The sequence below is a fragment of the Carassius carassius genome, chromosome 31, assembly GCF_963082965.1.
Source record: "Carassius carassius chromosome 31, fCarCar2.1, whole genome shotgun sequence".
Taxonomy (NCBI): Eukaryota; Metazoa; Chordata; class Actinopteri; order Cypriniformes; family Cyprinidae; genus Carassius; species Carassius carassius.
The window spans coordinates 27,663,196-27,687,618 of NC_081785.1; the positions used below are offsets into that span (position 1 = coordinate 27,663,196).

Here is a 24,423-nt window from a genome sequence, read left to right on the forward strand (position 1 = left end):
AAGCAAAAAGATGATTTCTTTTTGTCACTTCTGGCCAAATTAAGAGTCCGTAATCAATAATATTGTTTCTCCAGTGAAAAAGTCCATCTCCTTTTGTTGTCTCATTAAAATCCACCCACCTATTTGTTTAGAACTGCGGGTCAAGAATTAGGATTTATATGGCTTGTTAATGGTGCTTGATCTCTGCATATTTCTCTCATGATTCAGACAAGCTGACTTTTTCACTGCAGAAAGTAATAGAAGAGGAAGCAATGGTTTAAATTAAAAACGTTTTAATGTTGGATTTGTTTAATCTTTTGTCTTCTCCAGATGTTAACTGATGGACTGGAGTGGTGTGGATTATTGTGATGTTTTTATCAGCTGTTTGGACTCTCATGATGGCACCCATTCACTGCAGAGCATCCATGCTGAGCAAGTGGTACAATGCTACATTTCTCCAAATCTGGTGAAGAAACAAACTCGTGTACATTTCTGGTTTGTATCTTAAATGGCACAAAACATCTTTACGATCAGCAGAAATGTTCAGTGGCTACCTTTTCTAGTTGTTGAGACTCTTTCAGCAAGCGTCAACTAATGTTCAGTAGTGGGTGCATTATTGTTTCAAAATATACACCTAAAAGGTGCATCACTGAGTACCCAGAAGAATGAGTCACATTACATCAGCCAATATGAAAACGTACAAAATCTGAATACTTTCAAAAACTATTTTGCAGATCATTATTTTTTTAAAGCAAGGCCAGAAAAATAAACCCAAAGAAAAACCATGTTTAGTCCGCATAACACTTTTTTAAAGAACATGAATTTAACACTGTTTGATAAACTACAACAGCAAAGCATGAGGCATCCCACTTGATTATTAGGATTTTTTTTCTGGAAGCTTCTTCTTTCCCCAGTATTCCTTCATTTTCGGAACGTTCTGAGATGCTAGACTTGAATGCCTTGCACCGCTTGTTTTATATTATCCAGCAGGGCCTTGTTCTCTGGACTCTGATAGTGATCTTGATTTGTGTAAATGTCCGTTAGCGTGGTCACGTATGCGTCAAAGTTCTGTTCACTCATCGGCTCCTGTCAGATGAAATACAGTCTGGGTTATACACCTCTGAGAATTAAGTCATACATTCTAATTCAGTTCTTGAATTACTGTTATTCCTGTATACAGTTCACAGGATGCATACGTGTAATTAGAATCTAAGAAGAGAAAATTAAAATGGATTGAAAAAAAAAATGGAACTGCTATAAATGTAAATGCAGTTTACTGTCTGTGTGATTGGCCAAAAACATATGGGCTATTTGCAGAAACGTTTTGTGATAATAATCAAGTCAGTTTTCAAAGTTCACACTATTTTAAAGCAGCATTTTTGAACATTCTTGCTGTAAATATTACAATTAACATTAAAAGAATTAAAAGAAATTTATGCCTTTTTTCAGTTCCCAGATTTATTTATTATAAAGGGATCTAAGAACAATGTGGTGGACATTACGTTTGCTGCAAAATAAAAATTTGTTTTAAGATTTATTATCATAAAACAGCATATAACAGTATCAGGCACACCATAATAATAGCATCATTTGTCAAATCTATGATGTAAATGTTTTTGTCACAAAACCTTTGTGTAACTGTGATTTCAAATGCAAAATTTAATTTTTTTTTAATTGAAATTCAACATCTGGTGTGTGAATTTAATTCAGTTTAAACTAACAGTTGTGAACTGAAAGGAAGCCAATTTTTTAATTATGAATTCTGCAAACCCTGATATGAATTCTTCAAACAACTTGTTGCAGACACAACAAAACTTTAATTAAAAGAAATACAATGCAGAAACATAAAACATCTGTGGCAAACATCATTTATTCGGTCAATTCAGTCTCAATGGAAATGGCTGGATTTGGTAGCATTCACTAATGGGGGAAAACAATGTGTGAAGAACTGAAGCTAAAAGAATGGTTATTAAAAATTGGTTTAGTGAAAAGTCAGTATTAAGCATGAACAACAAATCTATTTAGGTGGATATAAATGAATGACCTATGGAAAGGGTAAGGGTTAAACTGTGGTCTTACTCTCTGATGTAAACAGCTGTTATGTCTAACTGGAGCCTCTTTGTGAAGTGATTTCTAGAGGTAAAAACAAAAGTGTATTAGCCTACAGCAAAAACATTCTCAGTACATTCAAGACCTGGCCACTTCTGTCTGAACACCCAATCTAAGAACACATCTAGAAAAACTTTTACTAAGATAACTCGTTAAGGGGTAAACCATCTTAAACCAGCTCAAGATAAAATCAGCCTGACTGGGAGATCAGCTAAAACTAGAAAACCAACTTAGACTGGTTTAAGCATTTTTTGTTTTGTTTTGTTTTTTAAGCAGAGCTGGTAACATTTAAGAACCAAGAATTAAATTGACTCCTTCAATTTTCCACCTATGGACTAGTTTGAAGCACAGACTTTTATGCAAAATATGTTGACTGTACCAAGAACTGCAGCCTAAAGCCCAATAAAGTTACTTTCAACTTTCCTTATTGAACAGAATAAAGTAATGTGCTCTTTGTCCACGACTTGTCCTCTATCGTTGGGGTGGTGGCCCTTACCATATGAGGTAGCTGGATATTAGCTAAACTGTTTATCAGTGAATGGCTGAGGCTGGCCAGCTCATGCAGGAGAGATTCATTTTGATGTTCAATCACCTTGTTTTCTTCCTCTAAAGACTTCCGATTAGACTCCATTGTAGTAATCTGTGGGACATGAATCAGCAGATGTGTTAAATCTGTTGTGAACATCTTCAGAGCAGAACACCATCAATTATTATCTTGTTTGTTTTAACTAAGACTACATTAAGAACTTCGTAGGGTTGACATGTTTGAAATTGAATGATTTATTAATGGGAAGAAATGTCTGACTCAGTTCACTTTCACACAAATGCTGCATGTATACTGTAAGACCTAAATTACTGCTTTTCCCATAATATGTACACTTGTGTTCAAATGTTTGTGGTCAGTAATGCTTTTAAAAAGGATTCTCTTCTCGTTGTTACATTTTAACAACGCTCATCTCTAATTAATACAGCGTGCATCTAATTAATTAAGTGCAATTGACAACAGCATTGAATGCTCACTATACATGTTGTCATAGATAAAGTCATACACATCTCTGATGTACTTGAATAGTTAAATTGTATCACCCTACAGATATATTAAATCCTTTTTTCAACTGTCTGCCTTCTTGATTTCTATAGGAAATCCCCTGGATTCACTATCTTCTCCTGAGAGCCAAAAACTTTTTTTGTTTTACCATTGCTTGCTTGCTGTTTTATTGTGAGCATCTCCACTCCTGATAGTCTGGCTTTCTTCATTGCTGCTGTGGCACGTGGACAACCAGAGAGACTGTAACAATAAGAGAGCATAAAATATGGATTATTTACACTTTTGTTCTCGAAAAAGAGACTGTGAATGGGCAGCAAGTAAAAATAAAGTCTCATATAGTGTACCCTACCGTTTAAAGGTTTGGGTTCGGTAATTATTATTATTTTTTAATTGTTTTTCAGCAATAACACATTTAATTTCGACAGTAAAGACATTTATAATGTCAAAAAAAAAAAGATTTCCTTTTCAAATACATGCTGTTCTATTGAACTATCCATTCATCAAATAATCCCGAACGAAAATGCATTACAAAAATATTAAGCTGCAAAAACAGTTATTTAAAACTGTAATGATATTTCACAATTTAACTGCTTTAACTGTATTAGTGATCTAATAAATTCAGCCTTGATGAGCATAAGAGACGTCTTTCAAAAACACTACTGCAAACACATACGAGCTTCATCACTGTGTCTGGGACGCGACCCTTTCGTTCTTGAACTGATGGTAAAACTAAGGACATTATTAACTGTGTTTACATTTATTTTGAAAGATGAAGCTTGTGATTATGGAAAGGGGCGTTACATTTCCAACGAGTGCTTGCGGTGTTCGCCCAATCACTGCACTGTGTCAGCTGGCCAATCAGAGCAGACTACACTTGTCGGAAGGAGGGACTTTGTAGAAAATGACACATTTGAGAGAGGCGGGGCATAGAGGACCTACAATAATGTACAGTATTTGAAAAATAATGTGTTTTTTGAACATTAAAGCATGTCAACATATTCTGTTACACCAAATACACAAAATTATGATCTTTAAAATAGCATCATATGACCCCTTAAAAAAAATGTTCTTTTGTTTTGTTAAAGGGATGGAAATGTGTAGGAAGACTGATGAAGGTATTTTGAAGAATGTTGGTATCCAAACGGTTTTAGATCCCTTTGACTTCCATTATATAGTTTGTCTATACAATGGAATTCAAAAAAATTTTAACCATTAGATGTTTCTTTTATTTTGGACTCAAAAGATAAAGTGAGATCCTTGAGGCTAAATTTATGCCTGAGAATTCAGTCACAGTCAGACACCAGACACCCAAATGGCATGACATTGATGCTTTTATTATTTAGCCTAATTGATTATTTTTAACTGAATATTTTTGAAGATTCCAATGGTCTAACTGAGAAGAATCATTCAGTCTATAGCTATTATGACATCAAATAAATTAAAGAATAAGCCTACCTTCTCAATAAAAGTTTGAGAGATTGATCATTTTTACCTTCTGTGGGTCAGGAAACTGCCGCTGACGTGTCCAGAGCCGTCACAGCCTGGAGTGGGACACGACATGCCATCCGTCTTCCCAGCCTTCCACGTGAACTGGGGGCCCTTGATAAAGCCGTCCTTCTGTCGTTTGGCCGCTAGAGGACAGCCGGACGCGCTGCGGTGAGACGCATATTTGCCTGTTATGTGACCCTGACCGTCACAGCCAGGAACCGGACACCTGAAAACACAAATAAACTACTGTTTCACTGTACTGGGATCTCTTTCAGACAAATAACACTGCCTAGTGCCACCTAGTAGAAGCTGGTTTATAACTATAACGTTTTGCCTCCTTATATTTGTCAAGTAACTGGAACACATCACTTTAGTGTCCTAAAAGAACATTTTACATCTAAATAGAGCATTTTATTAGCACCCTGTGTATTTTATTACTTCCTATTTTTATATTAATAGTTGTATGTTTATTAACTAACCTTAACAAAGATTAATAGATACTGTAAAAGAAAAAACAAAAAAAGGATTATTCGGTGTTAGTCAATGGTAGTTAAGGCATTAACTATTAAAACGTTATTGTAAAGTGTTACCTTATTCAATGATATTAATTTTAAACATTTGTTTCTGTTCAACATTTGCATTGAGGTAGTTGATAAGTTTGGTGGCAGTGACTATATCTGCAATATTCACATCCAGGAAAGGAAATAATTATTGTTTGGAAGTGACTTCATAGAAGAGGTGGATGCAGATGAAGTTATCGGTGTTTAAAGGCAGTGAGATGGCACCTTATCGGCTCTTGGTCTTCCTTGTCCTCTTTATTGTGTGTTATCTTTATTCCAGTCTTCCGAGCCCGTGGACATCCTGACAAACTGAGGAAAAACAAACTGTTGTAACCTAAGCCCTTATGAAAATGAACTACACTTCAAATTACTTCAAAAGAGTATTTATTATGAAAGTAAGATGCTTTAAAAGTGCATGTTATTTAAAACTGAATGCAAATTTATTATAGTTTAAATGTATATTAAAAGCATTTAGCTGAACTTTAGCATTTAGCAGTGCTTTTTGACTCACTTGAGTATTTATAGGTCATTTCATAATTACTGTCTTTTGAAATATGGTCCAATGTATTGACAAACATTTACGGTAAACTAATATATAATTTAATATAATTTCTATTAGAACTTAAATATATTTGCAATTACACACGTTGGTAATGTCAAAGTTGTGATTTTGTACATTTAAAACATATTGCCTATAAATGTAATCTTGACTAACACACTACAGTTAAAATTACAAACCCGATTCAAAAAAAGTTGGGACACTATACAAATTGTGAATAAAAACACAAAGCAATGATGTGGAAGTTTCAAATTTCAATATTTTATTCAGAATACAACAGATGACATATCAAATGTTTAAACTGAGAAAATGTATATTTTTAATAAGTTGATTTTAAATTTCATGGCATCAACACATCTCAAAAAAAGTTGGGACAAGGCCATGTTTACCACTGTGTGGAATCCCCTCTTCTTTTTATAACAGTCTGCAAACGTCTGGGGACTGAGGAGACAAGTTGCTCAAGTTTAGGAATAGGAACGTTGTGATCCTTCTTCTACGCAGCCATGATGTTGTAATTGATGCAGTATTTGGTTTGGCATTGTCATGTTGGAAAATGCAAGGTCTTCCCTGAAAGAGAGACGAAGTCTGGATGGGAGCATATGTTGTTCTAGAACTTGGATATTCCTTTCAGCATTGATGGTGCCTTTCCAGATGTGTAAGCTGCCCATGCCACACACACTCATGCAACCCCATACCATCAGAGATGCAGACTTCTGAACTGAGCGCTCAGAACTTGGGTTGTTCTTGTCCTCTTTAGTCCGGATGACATGGCGTCCCAGTTTTCCAAAAAGATCTTCAAATGTTGATTCGTCTGACCACAGAGCAGTTTTCCACTTTGCCACTGTCCATTTAAAAAAAAAGAGAAAATGCCTGCGCTTCTGGATAATGTTTAGATATGGCTTCTTTTTTGACTTATAGATTTTTTGATTTTTGTTTTCTGGAAGTATTCCTGAGCCCATGTTGTGATTTCCATAACAGTATCATTCCTGTATGTGATGCAGTGCCGTCTAAGGGCCCGAAGATCACGGTTATCCAGTATGGTTTTCCTGCCTTGACCCTTACTCACAGAGATTGTTCCAGATTCTCTGAATCATTGTATGATATTATGCACTGTAGGTGATGATAACTTCAAACTCTTTTTTTCTCTGAGAATCTCCTTTCTGATATTGCTCCACTATTTTTCACCACAGCATTGGGGGAGTTGGTGATCCTCTGCCCATCTTGACTTCTGAGGCTCTTTTTATACCCAATCATGTTGCCAATTGACCTAATAAGTTGCAAATTGGTCCTCATGCTGTTCCTTATATGTACATTTAACTTTTCCGGCCTCTTATTGCTACCTGTCCCAACTTTTTTGGAATGTGTATCCCTCATGAAATCCAAAATGAGCCAATATTTGGCATGACATTTCAAAATGTCTCACTTTCAACATTTGATATGTTATCTACAGTCGTGGCCAAAGGTTTTGAGAATTACGTAAATATTAGTTTTCAAAAAAATTGCTGCTAAACTGCTTTTAGATCTTTGTTTCAGTTGTTTCTGTGATGTACTGAAATATAATTACAAGCACTTCATACGTTTCAGGCTTTTATCGACAATTACATGATATTTATGCAAAGAGTCAGTATTTGCAGTGTTGGCCCTTCTTTTTCAGGACCTCTGCAATTCGACTGGGCATGCTCTCAATCAACTTCTGGGCCAAATCCTGACTGATAGCAACCCATTCTTTCATAATCACTTCTTGGAGTTTGTCAGAATTAGTGGGTTTTTGTTTGTCCACCCGCCTCTTGAGGATTGACCACAAGTTCTCAATGGGATTAAGATCTGGGGAGTTTCCAGGCCATGGACCCAAAATTTCAACATTCTGGTCCCCGAGCCACTTAGTTATCACTTTTGCCTTATGGCACGGTGCTCCATCGTGCTGGAAAATGCATTGTTCTTTACCAAACTGTTGTTGGATTGTTGGAAGAAGTTGCTGTTGGAGGGTGTTTTGGTACCATTCTTTATTCATGGCTGTGTTTTTGGGCAGAATTGTGAGTGAGCCCACTCCCTTGGATGAGAAGCAACCCCACACATGAATGGTGTCAGGATGCTTTACTGTTGGCATGACACAGGACTGATGGTAGCGCTCACCTTTTCTTCTCCGGACAAGCCTTTTTCCAGATGCCCCAAACAATTGGAAAGGGGCTTCATTGGAGAATATGACTTTGCCCCAGTCCTCAGAAGTCCATTCACTATACTTTCTGCAGAAGATCAATCTGTCCCTGATGTTTTTTTTGGAGAGAAGTGGCTTCTTTGCTGCCCTTCTTGACACCAGGCCATCTTCTAAAAGTCTTGGCCTCACTGTGCGTGCAGATGCGCTCACACCTGCCTGCTGCCATTCCTGAGCAAGCTCTGCACTGGTGGCACTCCGATCCCGCAGCTGAATCCTCTTTAGGAGACGATCCTGGCGCTTGCTGGACTTTCTTGGATGCCCTGAAGCCTTCTTTACAAGAATTGAACCTCTTTCCTTGAAGTTCTTGATGATCCTATAAATTGTTGATTTAGGTGCAATCTTAGTAGCCACAATATCCTTGCCTGTGAAGCCATTTTTATGCAACACAATGATGGCTGCATGCGTTTCTTTGCAGGTCACCATGGTTAACAATGGAAGAACAATGATTTCAAGCATCACCCTCCTTTTAACATGTCAAGTCTGCCATTCTAACCCAATCAGCCTGACATAATGATCTCCAGCCTTGTGCTCGTCAACATTCTCACCTGAATTAACAAGACGATTACTGAAATGATCTCAGCAGGTCCTTTAATGACAGCAATGAAATGCAGTGGAAAGGTTTTTTTGGGATTAAGTTAATTTTCATGTCAAAGAAGGACTATGCAATTCATCTGATCACTCTTCATAACATTCTGGAGTATATGCAAATTGCTATTATTTATATTATTATTATTTATAACTTTTGGCCACGACTGTATATTCTATTGTGAATAAAATATAAGTTTATGAGATTTGTAAATTATTCCATTCCCTTTTTACTCACAATTTGTACAGTGTCCCAACTTTTTTGGAATCTGGTTTGTATAATCAAGTACTTTAAAAGTGATTTAATGTGTGAACTCTCTTTAGTACACTAGTAGTATTTGGCCTTTTATTTAATTAATATTACGTTATCTGTTATCTGTTTTTTTTATTTTTTTATTTTTTCTTGTTCCACGAGGGTTTGTGTGCACATTACCTTCTGTGTGAAGCATAGTTGCCAGTGATATGTCCCGAGCCATCACAGCCCGGGGTCAGACACCTGGGACAGAATTACACCCTGTTACTGCCCAGCATGCAGAAAAGAACAGCCCTGATGTAACATTTCCAGCATCTTCAGAAAACTCTATAGTGACTCACACAACAGCCTTTCTACAAACCTACCAAAGAAAACTCATGATTTGTTAAGTGAAGGCAAATCTTATAGAAATGTAGGCCTAATGGTTAGAGAGTTGTAACCCGAAGGTCGCAGGTTTGAGACTCGGTGCTGGCAGGAGTTGTTGGTGGGAGGGAGTGAATGAACAGCGCTCTCTTCCACCCTCAGTACCCATGGCTTGAGAAAGGCACTGAACCCCCAGTTGCTCCCCGGGAGCTGGATATAGCTGCCCACTGCTCCGGGTGTGTGTTCACGGTGTGTTTACTTCTCACTGCTGTGTGTGTGCATTTGAATGGGTTAAATTCCGAGTATGGGTTACCATATTTGGCAAATGTCATGACTTTCACTTTCAATACATTCACAAAAAATATAAAGGGTCCAGTAATCTGATACAAAACTGCTTCAAGGATCTTTTTAACTACTTTAATTATTTGACTAACATTCCCAGTCCACACGTGAGATCATGCGATGATCACAGTGACATCACAGGATCCTCATACTGTGATCCTCAGAGTGTGAGTAGTATGTGAGCTCATGGGGCATTTTTCCCTTTATTATGATAGGAGAGTTTAGGTCCTCAAGCCGGGATTTGAACTTAATGTATGTTGGCATGGCTATCGGTGATGACACGAATTTAAAGGTTTTAATAACATAGAATTTATCAATGAATTGAAGAACGGGTCTTGTGTTATCAGCTCGGAACTAAAACTTGATTCAGTTTGGTTACTTTCTATGTATGAACAGGCTTAAAAAACAATTAGTTCAGGGATCGAACATCACTATAGCGATTTACATTAGTGTCGGAGCCTTTTGACCATGGAATTGCTGTTCTGTTCTGGAGCAATGTTGAGTGTTTTCTTTATTTTCTATTCATATACGCTGATATGACATTATAATGCCAATATGCACTGTGGCCTGGCTCCATGTTAGCAATTTAGCCAGGTACATATGTTAGCCAGGTATGTGCGAACCAGTCATCTTGCCAGCTCAGCCAGGAACACACTACAACTGTAAGACTGATTATGAATTTAATTTGATACTTACAACTCACACCCAAATGCACCAGAGCCAGTTAGCCTACGTGTTTACAGTCAGCATTTAAAATCAAAAGTGTGTTCAGTTCAGTCTTACAATGTTTTAGCTAGTTGTTAAGTGTGTCCCTGGCTTTAGGTTGCATATCAGTATTTATAATATTTGTTATACTTCCCAAATCAGATTATTACTAGACTACATTACTAACTCTGGATCATATTTCAGAAACCATACAAGCATGTTTTTTGGAAGCATGGATGCATGATTTGTTTCATTTTTGTTTAACTAATAGTTATTTTCACCTGTAAGGATGATAGCAACTGATTGCAATGATGTATTGTTCTCTGTGTTTCAGGATGTGTCCACTCTTTCCAAGGGGACAAAGAAATCGAAGTTAAGAACTGAAAAGGAGTCACCAAAGCCACACCAGAAGCAGAATGTATCTGTTATATTGAAATGTTTGGCAAATGCCAACACCAAACTGAAAATAAAGCAAAATAAACAAGTAAACCGAATTGTAACTGAATACTTTGAAGCAAATAAAAGATGAAATTCTACATGTTTGTGATATTATATTAATTATATTAATTATATTTTAAGTTTTAAATCACAGGTAATAGAATGTGTCAGGGATTTGGGTTTTTCGCCAGCTGTGTTTTTCCTTTTTGTGTGTCTGTGTTTGTGAGTTGGTGAGTTGGCTATGCACTCCTTTCTGTGGCTGATTGCTGAATCTGAATCTCCTGCTGCCAAATCAACTCATCTGCCTCCAGTATTTAAACTCCATTTCTTCCACATCGTTCAGAGTGCTGATGTGGTACTGTACTAAAGCCTCTCAGTGTCTTCGGACCAGTTTTTGGGTCATGAGTTATAATTCTGTTTCTCCTGTGCTTTAGGCCTCACTCCACCTGCATTCTGCCTGGCATGCCCATTCAACAAACTATTCTCTCTGCTCTACCAACATATCTCTGGCCTGTTTGGTTTCCAATAATGGAATTGCTTGACTTTTGGCAATAAATGTATTTATTTGTATCATTCTTAGTCTGTGTTCTGCATTTGAGTCCAAAGTTGTGTTTGTTTATGACAGAATGAGTTTAACACAATGATATGACAGTGGTTTCACATGGTGAGATAACACAGTGAGTGTGCAGTGACCTCACATTGACCGCAGTATATGTCCATCATAGATAATGTGATGCATATATATATATATATATATATATATATATATATATATATATATATATATATATATATATATATATATATATACAGTACAGACCAAAAGTTTGGACACTCCTTCTCATTCAAAGAGTTTTCTTTATTTTCATGACTATGAAAATTGTAGAGTCACACTGAAGGCATCAAGGGCTATTTGACCAAGAAGGAGAGTGATGGGGTGCTGCGCCAGATGACCTGGCCTCCACAGTCACCCGGACCTGGACCCAATCGAGATGGTTTAGGGGTGAGCTGGACCGCAGACAGAAGGCAAAAGGGCCAACAAGTGCTAAGCATCTCTCGGGGAACTCCTTCAAGACTGTTGGAAGACCATTTCAGGTGACTACCTCTTGAAGCTCATCAAGAGAATGCCAAGAGTGTGCAAAGCAGTAATCAAAGCAAAAGGTGGCTACTTTGAACAACCTAGAATATGACATATTTTCAGTTTTTTCACACTTTTTTGTTATGTATATAATTCCATATATAATTCCACATGTGTTAATTCATAGTTTTGATGCCTTCAGTGTGAATCTACAATTTTCATAGTCATGAAAAAAAAAAAAAAACCTCTTTGAATGAGAAGGTGTGTCCAAACTTTTGGTCTGTACTGTATATATATATATATATATATATATAATTCTTAGCTAATTTCCCTATTGCATCATATTATCTGTGATGGCCATGGCCCTGGTGCTTTAGATCTGGAGTGGGATAACATTATGTTACAACAGTTTGATCCTTACTTGAGTTCTTGTGAGTTGGTGGCCATCATACTCCGAATGCTTTTATCGGCTAAAGGACAACCTGAAAGACTAAAAGATTGCATATGCAGATGTTTGTGAAACAAAACAGTGGTTAGACATGCTACTAATACTAAACAACATACACACACACACACACACACACAGACAGACATAATCCACTCAGAAAACACTGCATTATTACTGTGAATACACTCCTTTTTAATTAGTTTTTCTTTAGATCATTAAACGAATCTGTTAAATTGACAGCCCTAACTCGATTACCTTTCTGGTCCAGTGACAGTCTATGCACTGGTTGAACCTGAACTCTGATTGGCTGTTAATGCAAAGTGTTGCCCAGATATCAGTGATGTTGTTTTTATCATTTACACTTCTAGTTCATTGTTTCCAGTTTAGCTTCACTGACTGCAAGAGTGTACGAGTCCTAAATCACATCACATCCTAGAAAGAAGCTGAGCCACAAATGACTTGAATGAAATGATGTTTTTAATCCATAAAGCATTAAAAAAAAAAAAAAAAAAAAGTGTATTCGGTGTCTTGAATCTACATTGATGTCAGATCATGTGGCATGCAGGAAGGAAGAGGAAAGGAAGAGACGGGTGGAGGATTACATCATTCACTCGTGGTGCTTACGTTATCAGGTCCTTTTTGCTATCTTTGCAAGGCGGGAATTTTGGTTTGGGAGTGGGAATGCCAACATCAGTAGTGTACGCGCTGTGCTCTAAAATGTCCTGGAAGGGATCCAGATCATCAGACTGTAACAAAGCCACAAAGACAGAGAAAGAAAGCTGTAAGTGTTAGTTGTTTTGCCACAATCTCTTTCATTAGAGAATCATTTTTGAACTGCTTAGAATTTCAATATCATTTTTTTAAGGATTTTTAAAGGATCTTTCAAACCCTGAGAACCTTTGACCTTTCTCCAGATGAGGGCCATTTAAAAGTACCAACATATAATTACTACTCAGTGATGTTGTGAAATATTATTACAATGTAAAATAACTTTTTTTTTATTTGAATGTATTTTAAAGTGTAATTTATTTCTGTGATCAAAGCTGAATTTTCAGCATCATTACTCCAGTCTTCAGTGTCACAAGATCTTCAAAAATCATTATATATATATATTTTTGGATCATTATTGATTATTTGATTAATAGAATAAATGAAGTGCAAAACAGAATTTATTTCAAACAGAAATCTTTTGTAACATTATAAATGTCTTTGCTGTCATTTTTTGATTCATTTAATGCATCCTTGTTGAATAAAAAAAAAATATTGTATAACCTGCAAACTTGTTAAGTAAGCAAAATGCAACAGATTACGCTATGACAAACGTTTACAATATTGTTTACAATAATGTATTATTTTTATTATACATTGTTGTCATGTGACCTCTTCATGTTGCTTATTTATTTGAAGAAACCATTCAGTTATAGAAACTGGTTTTCCATGAGAAAGTAGTTTGTCATGTCCTAAATTTGGGATGTCTCGTCAAATAATGAACCCCAGCTGACGTTTCTCATCCAGTTCATTTGTCACAGTGGAAAAAGGGTGAAGCTGAGTCCTTTGCTCTGTGGGATTCAGTATTTCACACAGTCTGCTTTGTAATAAGGTGCACATTATGATGTAGGTCATCCTGGTATTTCATCCATAAAGAGAAATGTGCTCACTGCAGAAATAGTAACAGTGTGGTGGTATGCTATTCTGAACATAGTTAGATGTGTTTGATAGCAGCTCTTTTTTCCACTTCCGCATTCACTGTCAAACATCAATGCATCCTCATTTATCCCAGAAAAGAGGCACAGCAATAACCTGCAACAGGCCAAATGATCTGCCATTAGCTGAAAGAGAACATTTTACAAATCAACAAAGAAACACATTTTCAAAATGATAAGACACTTGTGTGTATTCGGCCCGTTTTCAGGAGAATGTGCCATTGTGCCTGAAAAAAATAAAAAATAAAAATATTTAAAAAAAAATTCTCCCAGTAAGCATCATGGTGGAGGAGCAAACTCACTATAATTTTAGAAATCCTATTGTTGCTGTGTCATAAAATATAGTTTTTTTTCTTCTCAATTATGCAGTTTATTACTGTCATAATCATAATGCCTATTTGAAAATTTGCTTTAGTGTTTTTGGAGATGTCAGTGTCTGAGAGCAGCCTCACCTCTGCTGGCTCTGATGTCTCTATAGAGGTTTAACATGAGATATCATTTGTTTGGGGGTAGATCTAATGGGCTCTTTGGTCTCATTAATCTATTATTGTTCCAGAGCAAATAGTTTACCATGTCAGTCGGCTTCCAACCTTATTTTGTCACAGGCACACATGAAGCCCTTCACTTTAAAAATGCACAATTGTTCCCCACACCCAATTTGTATTCAGCATCCGTTGAATGTTGAGAAGTGCATATCCATCGATCCTCACAATTAACACGGCAGAGGATGCGAGAATGAATCTGTTAGCTGTGCAGCATCAGTGAGACTTTCAGATTTCAGCAAATGGCTTTAGAACAGAAGGATTTACAGCAAGACATACCTGGGATGAAGATAAGAGGGAAACTGCAGGTGGAGACACAAATGTGTGCTGCCATACACTAGATGGCAGTGTGATAACATGACAAAATCTGTGCGTGTCAATGTCCTCACATTTCAGGTTATCCAACAAGCTATTTTCAGCAACACACACACACACACACACACACACACACACACACACACACACACACACACACACACACACACACACACACACACACACACACACACACACATATGTATACATACTTACTGGCTCACACAAGCCAGCACAACTCAAAAATGAAGTCTAATATTTGAATACAATTTATTTAACAAAAATTGCAAATTTGAAGAATACTAACTTATTCTGCTCTTCTGAGAAATTTAAATCAGATGTTAGGATTAAAAGTATCGTCCTCTTTTGGTGAAACACAATTCAGCAACCCCCCCCCCCCCAGTGTGAGCTACTTTTTAAAGAAGATCCTAAGCTTGTCTGCTGATGTGGCTGAGGTGTGTGTGTAGGTTAGGTTTTGTCACATTGAAGGCACCAATTTCCCCACATGTATCGTAAAATCTGAAATTATATTGTGTAAGGAGCAGCCAGCAATCCTCATGAGAAAAATGACTCAGTAAACATATAACTAAGGTCTTAATGAAGGTAAATGTCTGAAGAATATCCTGAGCCACTTCTGTCCATATAATGAAAGTGAATGGGGACTAAGTTTCAAAAATGTAATCTCTAAAACATATGCACAATATCCCAAGTAGATTTATGTGAAAAATATTGAAGTAATTATTCAGTAATAATACTCCCCTCTGGTGAAGCTCTGAAATAGACTACAAAAGTGGTTAAAAACTACAAAAATGTCAATGCCATTTGACTAATAATATAGTGGCTATGGTGTTACCATTGTGTTTTCATGTGGTTCCTGGGTTTCAATAAGTCATAAGTCAGTTCAGTAAGTGAACAAAACTCATAAACAACTCCAAAACTCTTAACATACACGACATGTCACATTTTAAATCACATATTTAAATCTTATAAAAAAAATATATATATATATATATATACATAAAAAAAATCGGGGTTATTATTTATTTTTTTTTACACACAGATGCAGTGGTGCAGTAATGCTGTTATAATGAGATCACGTGTTTGTTTATAGAGTATTATACCATGGCTTTGAAAGTGGCTAAGCCAATAGTAATCAAGGACTTGAATAATCTTTATAATTAAGGTTTTTCTCTAAAAATGATAAGATTACTTGTTTTGTTCACTTCCAAATTTTACTATAAAATTACCTGAAATGTCCCATTACATCTGCTAAGTTTTTGCCAAATATAGTAAGGAAACTTACTGTTAATCAGGGTAATTACAGTTAACAAAAACTAAAACAATAAAAAAGGGTTTTATTACAGAAATAAAATCTAAAACCACCTACTTATTTTTGACTTTTATTTTTTCAGGTATATTTTCAGGCCCACTCTGATGACAGCCCCCCCCCCCCCCCCCCAGTTAATTAAAGGCTATAAATATAATATTTGTTAAATAATTATTGTTCAATCTATTTTAACACAATTAGAGAACTATTATAACATCTCAAATAACTAAAATAAATAAAATTTGTTTTTGCAAAATTCTTGATGAGTTTGAATAACAGCAGTGTTTCAGGCATGTCGCAGGTAAATACTTGCATCAATTGGACTGTAATTTGCAGCTGTGTTAGAAGATGTTAGAAAAACAGCAGCAAAGCATAATTGTATGAAATAAAAAATAAAATAAAAAATAAGACTTTTAAAAACTCGCACTGACGAGGGAGAGAGCCCGTCCATCAGTCTGCTGTCAGCTCGATAATGAATGTCATTTGAGCTCAGTCAGTGTTTTCAGCCGGTGTCAAAGTCGTTTGGTGTGCGGTGTCTAAAGAATTTAAAAGCTGTTCCCAGTCATCCTAACAAAGATTAGCCTATTTTTATTTTTATTTTTTATTTTTACTATTATCATTATTTATTTCTATTTTATATAGGCTATATAAATTATTTGTGACTGACCCCGGGGATTAACTGAACCAATTTCTTAATTTGTAGGCCCATTAATGAAAAAACAAACTTGATATTTTTGTATAAAATAATTTTACACACTTTAATTAGGATATATCTAATTTGGCATTTTCTATTAACATAGGCCTGTTACATTCTTCTTATTAGCCAATTAGGCATATTATTATTATTATTAAGTTACTTTTAGGCTATTATTAAATTAATATGAGGCTACAGTACAGTTAATTTGCTCCACAATAATTTCATAGTTCATCACCACATACTGACGCGCTGCGAGGATTATAAAGATTAGGCAAGTTTACTCCTCAATGAAAATGTTTTAAAAAGCTATTTCAAAAAGGATTTTTATACAATGAAACACTGCAATCATCAAAAAATGCTTTATTTCAAGCACCAACTTAAAACAACAACAACAACAACAACAAAAACAACCTGTTTAACATGAAATAGCCTTCATTTATTCTCTTTTTATTTAAATTTTCCCACTAGCTTATGTTCAGGCCACAAGAGAAATATTAAGGGAGTAAATTAAAACATTTAGCAATAAAAGCTATCATTATCAGCATATGAAGTAGATTTGTCTCTCGTCGTCTCTGAGAGAATATGTGCTGTTAATGCAGAGTCAGATACCGAAAGCACCGTCAGTTTTTACTTTCACTTTCTAGTGAACAGATGAGATTAAGAGGTTCACCGCATAACTTGCGCAAAGTTTGCACGTTGCTTGTGTGATATCCATTGGCTGTACTTTCTGGTTTAAAACAAATATTTACAATATTGCGACCAGTGCTGTGCAGTAACACATTACTTAATAATGCATTACTGTAATAGGATTACTTTTTTAGTAACGGAGTAATCTAACTAGTAATGTAACTAATTACTAATTACTTTTGAAATAAAGTAATCAGAACAGTAATGTGATTACTTTTAAAAGGAGTAATCAGTATTCAGTAATTTGATTATATTTCCAGAAAAAACTTGCGCAAAACTGATTGCAATGTACAACCAGAGCCCCAAAGCCCCCCACCCTTGAGTTCTGTGGATTTGCACTATGCCACCGCTCACTTTTGCCTAGGCCCACCCAAAAATAAAATAAAATTCTGGCTACGCCACTGGGTCACATCCCACGGCTCCACTTCCTGCTGCCGCCCTGAGTAAAGCTGCTACTATTAGACAGTGAGAATGAGAGACTGCTGGAACACTGGAACACCTCTGCAAAAAATTATTTTCTTACTCAAAATTTGTGTCTTGTTTTCCAGTACAGCACACTAAACATTCCTAAATCTAATTAAATTAGATAAGATATTAAGTCTTGTTTTCTGAATTTATTTATTTATTTTTCATTATTTTCCTTTAAGCCAGAAAATGTATCTACCAATAGGCTAATAAAATGTCTTGTTTATTTTTAGCAGATACTTCTTGTTTTCAGCAACTCACTTAATATTGATCATTTTGTAGAATTTAGATTTTTCTGAAAATATTTTGCTTCTCAAGTTTCTTGATTTATTTGGACCAAGGCAAAAATCCTTCATAAGAAAATCATTTTCTGCAGCATAACATTTGATTTTGTGGGCAATGTCCTGGTGCTATACTGAGTAACCATTTGATGGCCAATGTAAAATCAGAGTCCTGAAGCAAATACTGCTGAGAAGTCATGCTTAACAAGCGCTTCGGCTCCGCTGCGAGATGAGGGACTGAATGAACACTGCACTGCTGAAATAAATGTGTTGAGCAGAGATGGAGATGGAGAGGAAGCATCATCTGCTGAACCTTTGACAGCAAGAGAAGAGCATTGCTGCAGGCAGCTCAGCCCATCCTCAACTGCAGAATGACAGCTGATGAAAGAGAGAGAGAGAGAGAGAGAGAGAGAGAGAGAGCCATCGAGGCGCCTCCATGTTTCACACTCACCACATATTATCAACTCTACACTTTCTCCTATTTCATGCTGGATAAGTGTGTGCTTAATATCAGGATATAGTTCCTATAACCCACACAAATAATATTCATTGTGTGTTCAGCAGTGCTTTTTCTCAAATCTATTAGCAGGAGGTCTGATGTGCGGCTAAAACTCCCTTTTTTGTTTTCTATTGTCTATTTAGGTTAAATGTACAATAGTATTTGTTTCAGACAATATATATATAGTATATAAAATAAAATAAAGCATAGCATAAAATAAAATATTTACAATAATAAACAATCAAACATAAAGGCAAATCTTGCATCAGCTTGTTGAGGGAAGACAAACAGGAAGATACAATTAATTATTTATAAAAAATAATTTTAAATAGTAATTAATGTAATTACAAATTAATTAATTTTCGTTAATGATTTAACTGTAATGGACATTATGAAAATATCTGGGCATCAAACAAATAAACAAATAAACAAACAAATTTGATTCAGACACTGATGTAGAGAGTGACACCTGCGCCACTCACCGGTCTCGAGTCCCACAGAGAAGATCGTGAGGATAAAAGAGGAGTTACGACAGTGAAGGACGAGAGAGGACCCAGGCCTGGATTTTTGTTTTTGTTTTTTGTTTGTGCGCGGCAGTCGTCCGTGAGGGGCTGTCATGCTCTTTTGTTTTTATTTTGTTATTAAAGCTTTCAATGTCCGTTGGTTCCCGCCTCCTTCTTCCTGTGATTATGAAGTTTGTACTCTGTTACACTGGTGCCGAAACCTGGGAGGAAGGAGGGACGCACTGCCGAAGATCCCTCGCCGCTGTGGTGAATCCGCAGTGCCATCCTTACCCCAAGGTACCCACAACCACTGTAAGGGAATCCCCTGGAGAGGGAAGGGTGGGAGTAGAGCGCAGTCTGGTGGGTACCCCTTGGCCTGTGAGGGGCGATGGGGGTTTGTGACGAGTGGGGCAAGGGCCGAGAGCCGTGGGAACGGAGCGAGGCCGGTGGAGTGATCGGAAATGAGTCTAGAGTCCCACGGAGGAGCTCCGGAAGTACGAAAAGGAGGAGTAATAACAGAGAAGGACGAGAGAGGACCAGGCCTGGATTTTATTTCTTGTTTTGGTTTTGTTTGTGCGCGGAAGATGTCTGTAAGGGGCTGTCTGTTTTGTGTTTATTTTATTATTAAAGTGTCTTTTGACTGTTCGCCAGTTCCCGCCTCATTCTTCCCATGATTATGAAGTTTGTACTGCATTACAATATTATATTATTTTATATTATATTATATTATATTATATTATATTATATTATATTATATTATATTATATTATATTATATTATATTATATTATATTATATTATATTATATTATATTATATTATACTACAGGGCCGTTGAACGCTTGAATCTGATTGGTTGACAAACTTTATAAGGTGTGCAATTATTTTCAGGGAAATGCACGGGGGAAAGTGTTCCAGGCAGGTCTTGACCGCATGACATGTCCATAGCACTTCTCCAAATGATTTCAGTTATTTCAAAGGTTCTTACAGCCTACAACAGCAAAACAACCGAAACCCACAATGACACTGACCAAGCAAATAAATATAGTAAACAATAGGATAAAAATGACCAATTATTTCCATGTTTTTTCTACAAAATTACGTTTGTTTTATTATGTATGGAAAGCACATGCTCTCTTTCTCCAGTCTGTCTCCCTTGCAAATGCACACATACAGTGCGGACACACACTCTCACAGTCATCGGCACTGCTTTGATGATTTTTAGTTTAGCAGCTTAAAAGCTACATTACATTGCTCACAAGCGATGTAATAACAACACTGTTCTTGAAGAAGATGAACTTACAGTTTTGCTATTAGAAATGCTGTTGCCGAACACGGTTGACAGATACACAGACTCAGGTAATTCACACATTATTAATCTCTCTCTCTCAAATAAATAAATTAATAACTGCATTAGTCTACTACCAACAGCACCAGCATCTGTTACTAGGTCTAATATGACATTTTTGAATGAAAGGTGTTGCTCACAAGATCCTGAACACAAGAGTGTTTTAAAAACAAAAACTAGACGAATGTCTTGAAAAACAACATCTAAACAACATCTGATGTGTGGTAACTATAGTATAAACAGAATAATTTACTCCGGTCCATTGAATTATCAGAAAATAATGTCACACCTGAGGTGTAACGCTTGGGTGTGCATTATATTATATTATGACTGCATATTTGGTCTCCAGATTAATTATACTTTAATAAAATAAAAATTTGAATGTTTACAATAATAATCATTAACATCCACTTGTTGAAAGGAGATGTGCTATTATTACTCATAAGCAACTGGACTTGTGATCCCACAGTCTCCATCCTGAATCACATCCAGAAACCAGAATGTAGTTCCCATTCAAAGAAACATGCACTGCGTCCTCTAGTGGACACTATGGAGGAACAGCATCAACATGACTGGTGTCCGAAACAAGTGTGAAAACACTCCAAATCCATTGGACCACGCAGCCCATGACATCATTAACTGCATGCCCAGAAGAATAAAAGGGTGCCTGTAATGCACGGCATCATCTTTGTCTTCAGGAGTCATCTGTTTGTGTACGTGTTGGAAACATTTCAGGTAGTGTGTGACTCCGTTTGAGGACCTGAGGATATGCATGATTGACGCAGTTTGTTTATGAGTGAGGGGGATATACGTTTAGTAGCTTTGATACCTGCAGATTCACGCGACTCATATGTTGAGTGTGTGGGTGAGAAGCACGCACATTCAGCTCTCGAGGGAGTTGAATGCACCCATTGTGCTTATTTCTTTGTGAATAAATGTGGATGGAGTACATTCGACTCAAGAGGAGGCAACGTGCTCATCATATGCATTCGCTATACTACTGAGAGGGAAGGCAGCTTCTTTGCTTCCCCTTTTACATGAGATTGTAGACAGCATTTGCATGAGCACGCTTGCCTCTTGTGGGATTTGAACAGGCTCCTAGCGATGCATTCGCTACAGTGGATTGTGTTCTCGCTTGATTCTTGAGGAAGTATAGCACTTGAACAGAGCACATTCAGCTCTTGTGGGAGTTGAACAGGCTCATAGCACTGCATCCGCAGCAGTGATTCTGTTCTCGCTTGATTCTCGAAGGATTCTAGTGTTTGCATAGCACATATACTCGTGGTTTGAGTCTTGCTGTTGCTGAAACAGCTAGCCAGACCATTTGCGTGGTTTATAGGCAGAGAACGGAAATGACCTGATGGGAGATGTTTTCCCTTTTCAGGATGTTTCCATGTTCTTCCTATTCTTTATACAAAATATAAACTATGTAAGTGTATCCTTAGAAAGTGGATGTGACTGGAGTGATACATTTGCGAGATTGACTGAAAATGACTGATAAGGAGCTTTTCTTTTCTGTTAGCAGTCAGCGTTTGCATGAGCACATACTGTACAGTTCTTGGAAGAATTAAAGTGATGCTTGAACTTAGCACACTTAATGGGTGTTGTATGATGCGGTCACAATATAGCTTCGAGCCATGCCTGACTCTCTATTGAGGGATGAGAGTTGAGCTCCTATACTCTGTGGTTCAGTTCCCATGGCCATCATTGCAGTGAGTTGGGATCGAGCATGGGGGTTGTAGATGGGGCACGGATGAGTAAAAAGCTTCAATTCAAGCACCTGTTGTTACTTCTTTAAAGTGGAAGTTTATCAGAGATGTACAGTTTCCTTTGATGGCCATCCCCTTCATGAAGATTGTAGCAAGGTGTCCCTCCTCAGTAATTTTTGGTTTTAAGTAGTAGCCCTTTATTGTCACTAGTCACAAGTACCAGCAAAATTAGCCATCAACCTGTCCATGCATACATATACACAACATACATACAATATGACAAGGGGGTAGACAGGACAGGAAGACAGGGTATTGAGGAAGTAATAAAACATAACATTAGGGAAGCAAGGAAAAAAACAACTCCCAGACTAAGCTCCTTTGGGAGTACAGTGTGAGAACAGGAAAAACACCTCAGCAACACAAGCACATAATCAATACAGCATAACCACACGACTTTGCAACAGGGCAGGGAAGTGGGGGGGGGGGGGGTCGCGGTAATCCAGCGCAGTCATTCTCGGCGCTGGTCACAGACCCGCTTGTCAGACTGGCGGTACAAAGTGGCCGAAGTAGGTTTCCTTGCTCTCTTCTTAGCAGCTTCTAAGGTCTGGTTGCCTCCATTGTATTTACGGTGGCACACCTGAAACATCAAAGCTGGTAGCTGTGTAAGGACAGTTTCCCTTTGACCAGCTGCTTTTTGGCTTGTGCGGAATGAGATGTCCCACAAGTATGTGTTCATTGAAGTAGGGTTCCTTGCTCCCTCTGTTTAGTCTGCATGTGTTGGTTGGGCTGTCATCTTCCTCCCCCACTTTACTAGGGGCATTAAGTGGGTGGTTCCCCTTCTTTGGTTCCTTGGATTGAGCTCTCTTATAAGTCTCCTAGGTCAGGCTGCTTCCCTCGTAACAGAGGGTAGTGAGTTAGGCGCTTCACCTATAGCAGCCTCTTCAGAAATGTAAACTGTCTGAGGATAATTTCCCTTTGACGAGCTGCTCTTTGCCATGGGCTGTTTCCATTGTAATTTTAGTTTTTTTAAGTTGACATTCAATGACTATAGGTTGAGTTTCTGTTTAGGCTCCCTATTTGGGACCGATTTTTCTCAAAGATGTACCAGTTGAGGCTGGTTTCCTTTGATAAGATCTTCCCACTGAGTTGTGAGCACTTTCCCTACCTAATATTTCTGGTAGCAGGGTCAGGCTACCACCCTGCTTCTAGGGCTTACAGTAGTGGTCCCCCTGAGGTTCCCTTTTGATATGTTAGTCTGTCTCCCCTGATCTCATGGTATTTTCAATTAGGCAATATATTTTCGTTGTAGAAAATATATTTTCACAGTTTTTTTTATTTAATTTCATGTAAAATCATTTTCTAACTGTTTTAAATTCATTTTAAATAAGTGCAGTTTTAATACGCTTGTTTTATTCTTGTTATTATTTTTCTTCATTACTATTTTACTTTTTATGTAAAGCACTTTGAATTACCATTGTGTACGAAATGTGCTATATAAATAAACTTGCCTTGCCTTGCCTAGGCGGTCCCCCACAATTCCACATGCTTTCAGCTGTGTAAACTGCATTAGGGTTTCAAGCAGATGGACATTGCCTTTAGGAACATGGGTTTGACGACAGTTGTGTTCCTAAATTGGCTGAATGGGATGTCCTTCTTTAAAACATTAGTGTTGGTTGGGTTTTCCATTTTCCCCCAAGTTATTTAAGCAGTCCGGGTGTCTTGGCATGACCCCCTTTTTAATCGATGTATGTTTGAAACTATTTATGTTGCTTTTTTTTGCTTTTAGGAGCTCAAAATTATAATATTATTACCCAATGATATAACTGCGAGAGAAAGTATTGAAATATATATTTTCCTCCCATCTCGTATTTATTCCCTTTAGGAGTTCAGGTTCCATATACTGTACACATCATTTTCTTCTTACGAAAATGGGGTGTGGTGGATTTGTGGGAGGTATTTGGGGAGGGGTGCGATCATGATGCCGGCTTAACATCATGATGTCTATCAGCCATCGATGATGGATGATGCCATCGTCTATTGGCCCAACCCACTCGTGCGTGCAAAGGTTTTGCACGATCCTCTTTTGTAAATATTCTTAGGCTCTGAAACTGGCTCAAATTGATATGACAATATCGACACCATCCTTAACTATACCAGAGCAGACAGAACTTGCTGCTTT

The 24,423-nt window shown here is 37.1% G+C and overlaps 1 protein-coding gene and 1 pseudogene across 2 annotated transcripts in view; both read right to left on the reverse strand.

Annotated features, from left to right (window-relative positions):
* Positions 1-540: 540 nt before the first annotated feature.
* LOC132111830 (myelin transcription factor 1-like protein) lies at positions 541-9,151 on the reverse strand (annotated as a pseudogene).
* A 2,941-nt stretch (positions 9,152-12,092) lies between these two features.
* The window catches only part of LOC132111829 (myelin transcription factor 1-like protein), a 146,569-nt gene continuing 134,238 nt past the window's right edge, over positions 12,093-24,423 (reverse strand). The window contains exons 14-15 of one of the 2 annotated variants that reach the window (XM_059519449.1): positions 12,795-12,916; positions 12,093-12,212 (exon numbers count right to left, since the gene is read on the reverse strand). In XM_059519449.1, coding sequence (XP_059375432.1) covers positions 12,140-12,212; positions 12,795-12,916 — 195 coding nt within the window. In that variant the 3' untranslated portion in view covers positions 12,093-12,139. The remainder of the gene's footprint in view (positions 12,213-12,794; positions 12,917-24,423) is intronic. The other variant, XM_059519450.1, reaches the window with a different exon arrangement.